The sequence below is a fragment of the Pteropus vampyrus genome, unplaced genomic scaffold (assembly GCF_000151845.1).
Source record: "Pteropus vampyrus isolate Shadow unplaced genomic scaffold, Pvam_2.0 Scaffold126, whole genome shotgun sequence".
NCBI lineage: Eukaryota > Metazoa > Chordata > Mammalia > Chiroptera > Pteropodidae > Pteropus > Pteropus vampyrus.
In genome coordinates, this window is record NW_011888907.1 from 3,668,124 (window position 1) to 3,680,408 (window position 12,285).

Sequence of the window (12,285 nt, forward strand, 5' to 3'; positions counted from 1 at the left end):
TGCCTCAGATTTGGTTTCCTTTCTTGCAGAATGGGGCAGGGCCACCCCAATCCTAGCATTCCAAGGGTAGAGCACCTGGTATAGGCCCCTGAATTCCCTCAGACATCAGAGGTAAGGCCTCCCTTTCTTTCCAGGCCCTCCCTGGGTCCTTCTTGGGGCAGTGGGAGGCAGCTGATGCTTCACAGAACGGAACGTCTGGCGGGAATAGAGTGCGGATGTTTGTCCAGTGGAGACAGCAAGAGAGGGAAAATGATCCAGAGATAGGGCCTGGGGAATGTCAGAACAGGCAGGGGTTATATGGGGACTTGTGGAGGGGGCCTGGAGGAGGGGGGAGCTGGTTTTCGAGTCCTACCGCCCTAGCATGAAGCTTTGTGTCCGTTACCACCTCTCTCTATGCCTCATTTTCCCCATCTAGCAAAAGAGTAAGAGTTTGTGGTTTCCGGGGAGCTCCTTGGAGACTCCGGGCCTCAGTTTCTCCACCTGGAAAACGGGCAGAGTGGGACTGGAAGCACTGTCTGGGCAGCCTCTCGGCAGACCCTCAATGGAGAGCACGTCTCTTTCTGACTTCTGCATCTCATTCTTTTCAGCCAAGTTAGCCCAGCAACCAGCACTGTCGTAGGACATGTTAGCAGAGGAAAGTGGCTGTAAGATCAGGATTCTAGACCCCATGGGGCCTCCCCCCAAAGAAAGAGAGCAGAGTGGAGCCCAGCTCCATGCCTCAGTTTCCCCATTTATCCTGGTGGGGACCTCCCAGAGCGGTCCAGCAGCGAGGCGGAGCGAGTGCGTCCTCTGCCCCCTTTCCGCCGGCCCCGCCCCCAAAGCTGTCCAGAAAAGTTCCCGCACCGCCCGCGCTGTCTCCAGCCTCCACACTGTCCCGGCGATGCAGGGCCCACCTTCGCCCGCCCTGGCCCCTGGGCCTGGATCCCCCCGGGACTCCCCGCGTGGCTCCCCCGGGCTCTTTAGGAAGCTCCTGGTGAACCAGAGTATCCGCCTGCAGCGGCGCTTCACCGTGGCCCATCCGCTGTGGTGAGGCAAGAGGAGGGCTGGAAGAGTCACAGTCAGGGACAGCTGGGGCGGGGTTGAGGGCCGGGGCTCCGACGCTCTGCCTCTCTTACTCTTTCGCGGTATCTCTCCTCCATCCTATCTGTCTCTTGCAGTTGGTGACTCTCTTTCCATCTCTGTCTCCCCACACACTGTCTGGATTCATGCCTGGGGGACCAGCCGGCTGTCCCTTTCCAGCTGTGAGGCCCAGAGCAGGATAGGCTGAGTCTAGCCTCTCCTCCTGACCCTCAGGCCGGGGACTGGTGGCCTGAGTGTCTTGGCGGTGAGGGGGAGGAGCAAGGGTCACTTCTCCCCCTGGTCTACTCCTCTCCATCTATCCAGTGCTGGCAACGAGATCGCCTAGGGCAGTTGTCACCAACTTTTTTGGCAACGGGGACTGGTGCTCCTATGAGAATTTAATGCCTGATAATCTGAGGTGGAGCTGAGGCAATGATGCTAGCGCTGGGAGTGTCTACAAATACAGATGAAGCTTCGCTTGTTCCCTCAACCACTTACCTCCTGCTGTGCGGCCGGTTCCTTACAGGATGCAGCGAGATGGGGGCGTGGGGAGTTGGGGATGCCTTGTCTAGGGGCTTCACACGAGACTCTCGATGTCGTGAGAGGAAGACCCGATTCGATGGGGGCCTTCGAGGCAGGGCGTAGGTAGTGTAACAGAGGAGCTGCGTGTCTTAGGCTGAGAGTGGACCAGCGCAGTCCCACTTGGTGGTATCCTCCAAGGACTCGTCAGCGCTCCGGGTTAGAATCCCAGACATTCAGGAAGCGATTGTGACTTCGTGGGGCATGGGGCATGGGGCATGGGGCAAGACTGGGGCCGGGTGTGGGGCTTGTGGGCACTGATTGTGTGTGGAACCTTGCACTAAGTTCTTGCTACATTCGCACCCCCTTAATAACTTGGCACCTGGTGGCTGAGCCTGGAGATCCCTTCTCTAAAGTCACCTGGCGGAGGTGGGTGCAATCGTGACTGTGATGGCGCCATTGCAGCCCGGGAGGGGGCGCCCGGGTCTGGGAGAACGCCTCTATGGCACCAGACACCTGCGAAGGGTAGTCCCTGCCCAGGCTCAGGAGAGAGCTCAGAGGCGTTGAGGGAGGGCCTGCCGGTCTCAGAAGAAGGTGAGGCTGGAGGATAGTGGATACCTTGGAGTGCCCTTTGCCTCAGTTTACCTATTTAACCGATGGACAGATACGCGGTTCCCACAGTCAGGGCGACCTCGACCCACCGCCAGCGTCATGGAACCACGGCCTGACCTCATCGCTCCCAGCTAAGTTTAGAGCAGAAAGAAAAACAGCTGCCGCAACCAGACCTTAACCCTCCGCGCCCGCTCCTTGGATTCGAACCCAGTACCCTGTGGCTTCTCCCGGCCTCAGTTTCCCGAGCTATCCAATAGGCGCGCTTTCTTAGAACCTTTGGGAGGAAGCGAGGAGGAGGAAGGGTCGCCACCTCCAGGCCTCCTCGGAAGGCTGGTTAGGGTATCCATGGCTAGCCTGCCCCTAAGAGCGTCCTTCTGCCCACCCCTGCGCCAGGCAGGGAAGGGTTAAGAATCCCCGCCCTCCCAGTGACGTCGCAAAGCGGGAACTTGCAGGCCCGGGCGGTAGGGGCTTCTCTGGGAGCCGCTGAAGCCTCTGAACAGGCCGCTGGCCGGACAAAGCCGAGCGCTCTCGAATTTACCCGAGTGAGGCCGGACATAGCCGAATGTTCCCTAGTGCGTTCGAACCTGCTCGAGAGTAGTCGGACGTAGCCAAATTCTACCGAACTCACCCAACCAAACTTAGCGGGACCAGGTCCAATCCTGTTTGATCAGATAGAGTTTAGTCAAACCCGGCCCAGTTTGACCGAGCGGGCCCTAATCCAGCCGAACTGGAGATAATCCCACTGAATCCCGGATGGGGTGACCTGACAGGGGCCAAAGTGGACGCTGGCCCTTGGCTGGAAGCCCCATGTCGTGTGTGGTCTCCAGTATCTCCCTGTCTCCTTCTTGCCCCACTCCCACCCCCAAAGCCCGTGACCCACAGGCAGACCCCTCTGCCCTACTGCTAACTCTCCCTCCCGCGTCTCGGTTCTCGCCCCACGTTCTCTCCCACACACTGACCTCTGACCCACAGGAGGATAAACATAGATCTCCCTTACCCAGTCAAGGTGTGGCGGGTGGGAGGGACTTGGTTGAAAGAGCTGGGAGTGGGGGATTGGAGATTGCCCCAGAGCATGGGGCGTTGTGGGGAGGGTGGTGCTCCCGGAAGAGGGCACAACTCCGGCAAAGGCCAGGACGGGTAGGAGAACAGGCAGAGCATTTGGTCGAAAATGAAGCAGGGAGTGGGGGATCTGAGGTCGTGATTGGAGCAGGGTCTTGTGGGCTGAGGGTGGGGCCCCGGGCTGTGGAATGGGGACAGGTGATCCAGGGCATGGCCAAAGCTAGCTGGGGCCAGTGCTTCTCCTGGCTGTGGGGAGCCTGGCAACTGGCCGAATCTAAGCAGGACCCAGGCCCCTCCAGAGAGAGGAGTCCAGGAAGTTGTTTCCAGTCCTGTGAACTCACCATGTGACCTGGACCTCTGTTTCTTCCTTAGTAATACGGGCATCCAGTTGTCGTCCTCAGGTGCTTGATTGCAACTCGCTAAAAGCTCCCTGGGAAGAGCCTACCATGCCCATGTTAAAGATGGGGTGGTTGATGTACAGAGAAAGGCTGAGACCTACCCATGGTCACACACACAGCCACTTGGGGAGAGATTTGAAACTCACGTCCTGGAGTCCAGTTTGGTCCCAGTGGGATGACTCTGGGTACAGATGTGGCAACTAAAGAGTGAGGATGCGGGGTCCTTGATTAAGATGCGACTGTGGGACAGGTGGACAAACCATAGGCTACTGCACGGCCCACCATGTGGACCAAAGGAGACAGAATAGATGCAGGCCACCACCAGCCATCTGCTTGTCAGGACCCTCACTCTGACCACATCTCTTCTACTTCTAGCTTTGACTTAGAAAATGGGCTTTCCTGTGGGAGAAGTGCCCTGGACTCTCAGGCTGGGCCTGGCCTTGGCCAGGTCATTCAGACCTCTGCCCAGTACAGCCAGCGGCGGGAGTCCTTCCTGTACCGGTCAGACAGCGACTATGAACTCTCACCTAAGGCCATGTCCCGGAACTCCTCTGTGGCCAGCGACCTGTGAGTCTGAGGCTGGTGGGATGACCTCCTTGTCTTTTCCTCCTTCCTTCCTTTATTTCTCCATTCAGCACACTTCCTTCGAGTGGCCATTTGAGCTAGACTTTGAAGTTTAAGTAGGAGTTTTCCAGGCAGCTCACTTATTCAGTCAAGTATACCTAGAATGATATCTGGTGTTCTTCTGTGCTTGACTTTGGGCTAGGGTTGGGTGGCAATCCAAAAGCATTAAGGACAATTAGCAGCAATTGAACAAACACCTTGATTTGAGCTTCCTGGTAGCCATAATGAAAAGGGAAATATAATAATATCTGTCTTGCTTCTAAGACCCTTGCTGCTCCTGGGACTCAGTTTCCTCATTTGTGAGACAGCGATAAAGTGAGTAATTGGTCAGAGGGGCTGTGGTTTGTTCCAGGGAAGAGTTGAGTGAGAGGAGCCCAGGGACCAGTAGGGCACCTGAAGGAGTCGTGAAAGCAGGACGTGCTCCGCTGAGGGTATAGTCTGGGCAAAAGCTGAAAGATGGGAATGCGCGGGAGGTCTCCTTGGCCTCCCTTCCTGATATCCCATCTCCCCACAGACATGGAGAAGACATGATTGTGACACCTTTTGCCCAGGTGGGTGTCCACCCCTCCCCACTTCCCGTGTGAGCTAAGCAGACAGAAGCGTCGACCCCTCCCCTTTCCAGTGCTGATCATCCCCTTCCCGACAGGTCCTGGCCAGTCTGCGGACGGTTCGGAGCAACGTTTCAGTGCTAGCCCACCTGCAAAGCGGCAAGGCATCCAAGTATGCAGAGGGTGGGCGGGGCGGGGCCTGGAAAAGAGAGGCAGGGCCAACAACTGCAGCACTGGGGCGGGGCCTGTGGGAGAGAGGGCAGGGCGGAGGGGGCGGGGCCGGGGCCAACAGACCGGGTGGGCTGGGTGGGGGCGGAACCACATGGCGAGCCACCCCTGAACCGGCTGTACTGCAGGAAGGCATCTGTCGGGAACGACCCATCTGGCAGTCAGCCCCCTCCATCTACAGGTAATGTGCTTGCTCCTACCCACTCCTCCCACTGCGGGACAGCTGTGAAGTTCCTCTCCATGGTGACCTTCCTAGCCAACGAGTTCTTAAGCTCTGCTCATTGTAACTCCCCAAAGCACCCTCAGAGATGGAGTCTGCCACGTCCATAGTACAGATGGGGTGGCTGAGGCCCAGAGAAGGGTAGAGACCTGCCTATGGTCACACAGCCACTTAGAGACAGATCTGCAACTCAAATCCTGGGGTCCTGAGTGGCCCCACTGGGAAAGGCTCCAGGGTATAGATGTAGAGATGGAAGCATGAGGCGTTCAGGGTCCCAGAGTGGGTGCAGGGCAGGCCCCTGACTGACTCAGCCCCCAGAGGACACTGGGCAGAAGCTGGCTTTGGAGACACTGGATGAGCTGGACTGGTGTCTGGATCAGCTGGAGACCCTGCAGACGCGGCACTCGGTGGGGGAGATGGCCTCCAACAAGGTGAGGAGGGCCAGAGAGCCATGATCTCTTGCCTCTGCCCACAGTGCCCCCTCATCACTGTCCTCACCTTCCCTTGTAGTTCAAGCGGATGCTGAACCGGGAATTGACTCACCTATCTGAAACCAGCCGCTCGGGGAACCAGGTCTCCGAGTACATCTCCCGAACCTTCCTGGGTGAGCTGTGGTGGGTCACTGCCTGGGCAACATTACAGAGGTAGGAAGAAAGAAGGAAAGAAAGACTTCTATTACAGACATCAATCTGAGGGAGACAGAGCCAGATATGGACACCCCCAGCTACATAGGTGAAGGCTGGACCAGGGAAAGGAACAGGAGGAACTTCTAGGAGGAGGGGGACATTAAAGTTAGGATTTTGAAGCATGAGTAGTTTTCCAAGGAGGAGATGGAGGAAACCAGACAGCTGGGTCTCCAGCTTAGGAGATGGAAAGGACATTGGCTGTTTGGAGAAAAATATTGAGCCCTGAGGGCCGTGTCCAGCAGAAAGGCTCATGGAGGTCCGCCATGAACAGAGGAAGAGACTATAGTCCAGACAAAGACGTTACTCCAAGCTCACTTTGATCCAGGCGAAAATGAAATAGGTTGATCTGGAGGCTTGGCAAAATCTGAGACCTGAGGCTAGGCAGGACAACTCTAGCAGGTGAATCAGCTTCTCTGAGCCCCACCCCGTCCCCGCTACAGATCAGCAGACTGAGGTAGAGTTGCCCAGGAAGACCCCCACAGAACTCCCGAGGCCCATGTCCCAGATCAGTGGCCTACGTGGGCTCCCCCACAGTGCCAGCCTCTCCACAGCCGCTGTTCCACGTTTTGGAGTCCAGACTGACCAAGAGGGGCAACTGGCCAAGGTGGGTCCCCAACTGGAATGCTGAGTCCTGGATCTGTTTGGATGTCCTATCTTGGGCCTCAGTTTGCCCACCTGTATCCTGGGCAAGTGGAGCTAAATATACAGCCCGGGGCCTGGGAGAGGGGGTCGTAGGTCCAGAATCTGGGGAAGTTGGGCTGGGGTCAAGCTCCCGTTCTTCAAATTTTAGGAACTAGAAGACACCAATAAGTGGGGGCTTGACGTGTTCAAGGTGGCAGAGCTAAGTGGGAACCAGCCCCTCACAGCCATCATATTCAGCATCTTTCAGGTAATTCCTGTGCCCTTGGCTTCCAATACTCTTGGGTTTCCTTCACCCTTTCCTCAAGACCTCAAGGGACACATATACTTCAATTCCTCCCTAATACTCCTGAAGGGGATCATTCGATCGGGCATTGAAGGATGAAAAGCAATTCACTATTCTGAACACTTCATTGATGATTGTCAGTAAGCCTCAGCCCTGGGCCCAGGCCCAAAGAGACCTAATTTAGAGCGAATAGGTGTGGGGGTCAGGGATGGACCAGAGAGGAAGGACAGAGACCAAGTGAGTTCAGAATTGAGGGCATCCTGAAAGGGGGCGGAATTGGTGAGATGGATGAGTTCAGGAGATAAGGCATAGGAACAGCATATGCTGCTACCCAGAGGCTGAGGTCCTGACTAGGGGCCTGTCATGGACCAGGAACGGGACCTGCTCAAGACATTTCAGATCCCAGCAGATACCCTTGTCACCTACCTGCTGACTCTGGAGGGTCACTACCACGCCAATGTGGCCTACCACAACAGCCTGCACGCTGCTGATGTGGCCCAATCCACGCATGTGCTGCTGGCCACACCTGCGCTCGAGGTATGGCCCTATGGGCAGCCCAGGCAGGTACAGGGTGCAGAGAAGCCGCCCCTCACCTTTTATTTCCATGCCTGCTCAGGCTGTGTTCACAGACCTAGAAGTTCTTGCTGCCATCTTTGCAAGCGCCATCCATGATGTGGACCATCCTGGGGTCTCCAACCAGTTTCTCATTAACACCAGTGAGTCAGGGAGCCCTGCCACCACCTGTCAATCATGTGATCTCCTGCGGTCCCATCCCTGCTCTGAGCCTAGTCTCCCTGTTCGTGAAATGGCTGTGACAATCTTTCCTCCCTTGGGTGCCTGGAGCTGGTCCAGGTACACTGTAGACATTCAATAAATGAGAGAATAACAAATGTGGCAGAGCTGATCTGGGCCCACTGAGATTTTAAAGTTTGGGGTCCTTTTAGGTGTCTGAAAAACTCAGTCAATAAGCAGTTATTGGACACCTCTTGTATATATCCCAAGAAAGCTAGGGATGAGAGTAGAGCCCTTTCTCTTGAGGATCCCAGAGTCTAAATAGATGAAGACTCAGTTGTTCATTTGACCAGCACTCAGTACGCACTGTCTCCTGCCATGCCAAGTCCCTAAGGATCCCCCAGTCTCAAGGAGGCACAGATGCCCCCAGTCCTGTGGAGTCAGGGCATGTCTGGAGAGAGAGACAGGGTCCTAGAAGGCTTCCTGGAGGAGGGGGCATTAGAGTTGGGGCTTCAATGCATGAGTAGGAGTTTGCCAAGAATTTGCCAAACCTGCCTATTTGTGGAGTGAGTTAAGTGGGCAGATCTTGAGGCTTTCCAACTACCCACCAGACTCGGAGCTTGCACTTATGTACAATGATGCCTCTGTACTGGAGAACCACCACCTGGCTGTGGGCTTCAAGCTGCTGCAAGCAGAGAACTGTGACATCTTCCAGAACCTCAGCACCAAGCAGCGGCTGAGTCTGCGCAGGATGGTCATTGACATGGTGAGGCCACAGCAATGGATAGGGTGGAGTTAGTCAAACCCAAGCTTATCCCAACTCTGAGCCTGAGCTTTCTGGCCAGTAAAATGGGGCAATGACCCTCCGAGCCTTGGGTGGGATGACCAGGCCTTTGGTCCTAGCTGTGGTTCACACACAAGCGATAGGGAAACTGAGCTTCTGGGGTTTCAGGTGCAACTCTTTCTGAGCCTTTAGTCTGTCTATTTGATATTTTTCAGGTCAGGAGACACCAGTAAGTTTTGAGGCCTTGTGTCTCATTTATTCATTTTATGAGCATTCATTGAGCACCTATTGTGTGCTTGCCCTATGCAATAACCAAGATAGTTCTGGCCTTTCTGAGACTCTGGTTTGTGAGGGAGATGGACACATGAGTGGGAGCCATGATAGCAACCCAGAGGCAGAACTGTGGTAGAGGACCTGTAGACAGAGCTGTGATGGGGGGATGCTCAAGGTCAGGAAGGGCTTCCCCAGGAAGGAACACTGAAGCTGGGACCTGCAGGATGGGGAGGGCTGTGGGGTGGTGAGGAGTGTTCCCAGCAGAGGGAACAGCGTGTGGGGAGGGCTCAGAGGGAACCAAGGATCCAAATAAAGAGGAACTAAAAGTTTAGTGAGACGTAGAAGCCTTGGGTGGTGGGCTCCGCTAGTGGGAGCATCATTTGTGGCAGACAAAAGGTTTGGGAAGAAATTTTGAGACTTGTCTGACTCTCAGGGAAGCCCATGGGCCACCTGTGGGTCACTCCTGGGCTGGTCTACATGGGACTAGCAAAGTTGATTTTTAAACAGCTGTGTTCAGGGCTTACCTTCCCTACAAATGGCTGAAAACAGCCCTACTAGACACATTGGCCACAGAGAGGTTTGGGGAACACCAAGTCAGGTCCCTCCCAGCTTTAAGTCCACTTGTGGCTCCCATGGCCTTCTAGGTGAGTCCCCCACTCCTCCCTAAGGTTCTCCCCACTCCCACCATCCTCCACTGTTCCTGTGTTCACTTGCTCCAGCCATAACTGCCTCCTCTTTGCATAGGCCCTGTCCTGGGCTGGGCCTCACCGCTACCCTCAGGCTTACCTCGGCCTCCAGATTTAATCTTTAACATGTGGGATGCACCCCTTGAGCTCCACAACCTCAGAGATGGGACCGTTGACTCAGCCCCTCTTGTGAGCTGGGTTTGCAGCCAATTTTGTTACATTCTCCCATTTCACAGATGAAGACACTGAGGGTCTGAGTGGGTACGATGTCTGGCAGTGAGGGACAGGAGCAATGCTCATACCTGTTATCTCCCCTTCACTTGCTCCTAGGTGCTGGCCACTGACATGTCCAAACATATGAACCTCCTGGCTGACCTCAAGACCATGGTGGAGACCAAAAAGGTGACGAGCCTGGGAGTCTTGCTGCTGGACAACTACTCTGACCGTATCCAGGTGTGTAGCCGGGAGGACTCTGGGTCCATGGTTTCCACACCTCTCATTTAGCTGCATTTATGAAGCACTGACTGTGCTAAACTTGCAGAAATGGAGATATTGAGACTCTTTTCCCTCCTGGGCCTCAGTTTTTCACATGTAAGAGGGGTGGCTATGGTGCCAGCCTGTTGCGGGGTTAACTGAGCCTGAGGGTGACCTGGCCCTAGCCCTCCTAAGCATCTGTCTCCCCAGGTGTTACAGAACCTGGTGCACTGTGCCGACCTCAGCAACCCCACCAAGCCGCTGCCCCTGTACCGCCAGTGGACAGACCGCATCATGGCTGAGTTCTTCCAGCAGGGTGACCGTGAGCGCGAGTCAGGCCTGGACATCAGCCCCATGTGCGACAAGCACACGGCCTCAGTGGAGAAGTCCCAGGTTGGAGGTCGATGGAGCACAGGGGAGGGAAGTGGCTGAGTCAACCCCATAAATTCTGGCTTGGCTGCTGGCTGGCCAGTGAGGGAATGTGGCCTAAGGGTGCAGTGTGCCCTGGACTGTGCAGAGTCACTCCTGGGATGTATTCTCTCGGGGCTGCAGGGAGAGGGATCTGCAATCATGGGGTTGGAAATGTCTGTTCTGAGTGGGGGACCATGTGGCTGGAGGACACGTACATTCAGCCCTGTACTACCCCATAGGTGGGTTTCATTGACTACATCGCCCACCCACTGTGGGAAACCTGGGCTGACCTGGTACACCCAGATGCACAGGACCTTCTGGACACACTGGAGGACAACCGTGAGTGGTACCAGAGCAAGATCCCCCGCAGTCCTGTGGACCCCACCAGCCCTGAGCGGGGCGGCCCTGACAGATTCCAGTTTGAGCTGACTCTGGAGGAGGCAGAAGAAGAGGAGGAGGAGGAAGAGGAGGAAGAGAGTATATTGGACCAGAGGACCTTGGAGTCACCTGACACTGAGCTCCCGTCCCCTGAGGCCAGGCCAGACCCTGGGGCCTTATGCCTGGACAACCATAGGACCGTGGGCAAGCCCTGTGTAGACCATGAAGGGAATGCGATGACTGAGCCCTTTGGTACATAATGGCCACTGGTGGAGGGGTAAACTTTCCAGGAAGAGGTCCCAGGTGACCCATGCCTTGCCTTCATCACACACTGAAGGAGATAACCAAGCTTCTAGTAATAGGCAAGTCTCTAGGTTGAATTAGAGGCACCTGGCTGGGGTCTTCTTTGACCACATGCTCTGCTGAGAGAGCTCTCCTCCTCCAAAGTCAGCTCTGAAGTTGAGGCTGGGTCAGGTTCAACTTCTCCAGTGGTCACTTTTGAGCCACATCCATCACTTTCGTCAGTCATTCTTTATCAGATATTTATTGGGCATCTACTGTGTGCCAGGCTTGTGCCTGCTATGTGCCTCTGGGGTAGCCCTGCACAAGCTGGTGGGAAGTAAGTCCCAAGGAAATGCCCCTCCCCCACAGGTGCCTCCCTTTCATCTGCTGGGCAGCTCTCTGCAGAGAATGAGACCTTGAGTAGGGGAATTTTTGGCACCAAAGCTTTGTCTAGTCCCAACTCTAGCTCTGGAGCTCTGGAAGGGGATGGCAAGGGAGTATCAAAGATAGGGCTCTGTGTGGGGGCATCTCTGAAGACTGATGTCACCTATCACTGCTTGTGCATCCGTTATTGCTTTAAGTTGCTATAACTTCTGTCCTCAGGGTGCACCTGCTCCCTGTTCTCTCTGGCCCCAGAACCCCCCTATTGGTCCCCCTCCCACATTATCTCTCTTATAGAACAGTAACAAAGGCACACAGTTCCCCACAAGTTGGGTCTCTGCATTGCTTGATTCTGCAGGTGCCACAGACTGCTCCTAGGGAAGCCCTCTGGGCCTCAGTTTCCTAGTACTTGGGTAAACTTTGGTTGAGGGGTGGTGTCTGTGACCTCCCTGAAATATATTAGAAATTTGGGGCATTAGACGTTTCTCTTGGGTTAAATAAACCCTATTATCCTAAACTAGTATCACAGCCATTTCATGGATAGGGTAACCGAGGCACACAGAGCAGTCCTGTTACCTGCTCAAGACAACGCAGCTGGGCACTGGTCAGTAGCCAGCGGCGCCTCCTGGCGGCGGGAGGCGCGGCAAATTCAGGGGTCCTCCTCGCCTGGCTGGCCACTCCTCCCACACCTCATTTGCTGAAGCCGAGGCGGCTCTGCCTTTAAGTCTCAGGTCTGACTCCCGTCTCTGGAAGGCTCAGTGTTCCCCCTCTACCTTTACCTCCCTCCCAGAGTGCCTGAAAATTTACATGTTACACAGGTCCTCGCAGCAACCTCTGGCTTGGAGAACAGCTGGTTTTGTTCCTAAATGATTCCATCGATAATTCATCATCATCACAATTAGTGATCACATTCCACAGAGAGAGAAGTAAACACCATCTGGGTCATGAACTTGGTGTATTTCCTTCCAGATCTTTAAAAGGCAGAGATTTAGGGGATGATTATATT

The 12,285-nt window shown here is 55.2% G+C and overlaps 1 protein-coding gene across 1 annotated transcript; it reads left to right on the plus strand.

Moving 5' to 3' along the window:
• The first annotated feature begins 865 nt into the window (after positions 1-865).
• PDE4C (phosphodiesterase 4C) lies at positions 866-10,933 on the plus strand. The gene is made up of 15 exons (XM_011366798.2): positions 866-1,026; positions 4,023-4,214; positions 4,786-4,822; positions 4,918-4,991; positions 5,176-5,228; positions 5,586-5,698; positions 5,778-5,871; positions 6,394-6,557; positions 6,744-6,842; positions 7,251-7,415; positions 7,495-7,594; positions 8,222-8,376; positions 9,684-9,806; positions 10,038-10,220; positions 10,478-10,933. Exons 1-15 carry the CDS (start codon positions 881-883, stop codon positions 10,874-10,876), a joined length of 2,097 nt encoding a protein of 698 aa, XP_011365100.1. The 5' UTR covers positions 866-880; the 3' UTR covers positions 10,877-10,933.
• Positions 10,934-12,285: the final 1,352 nt, after the last annotated feature.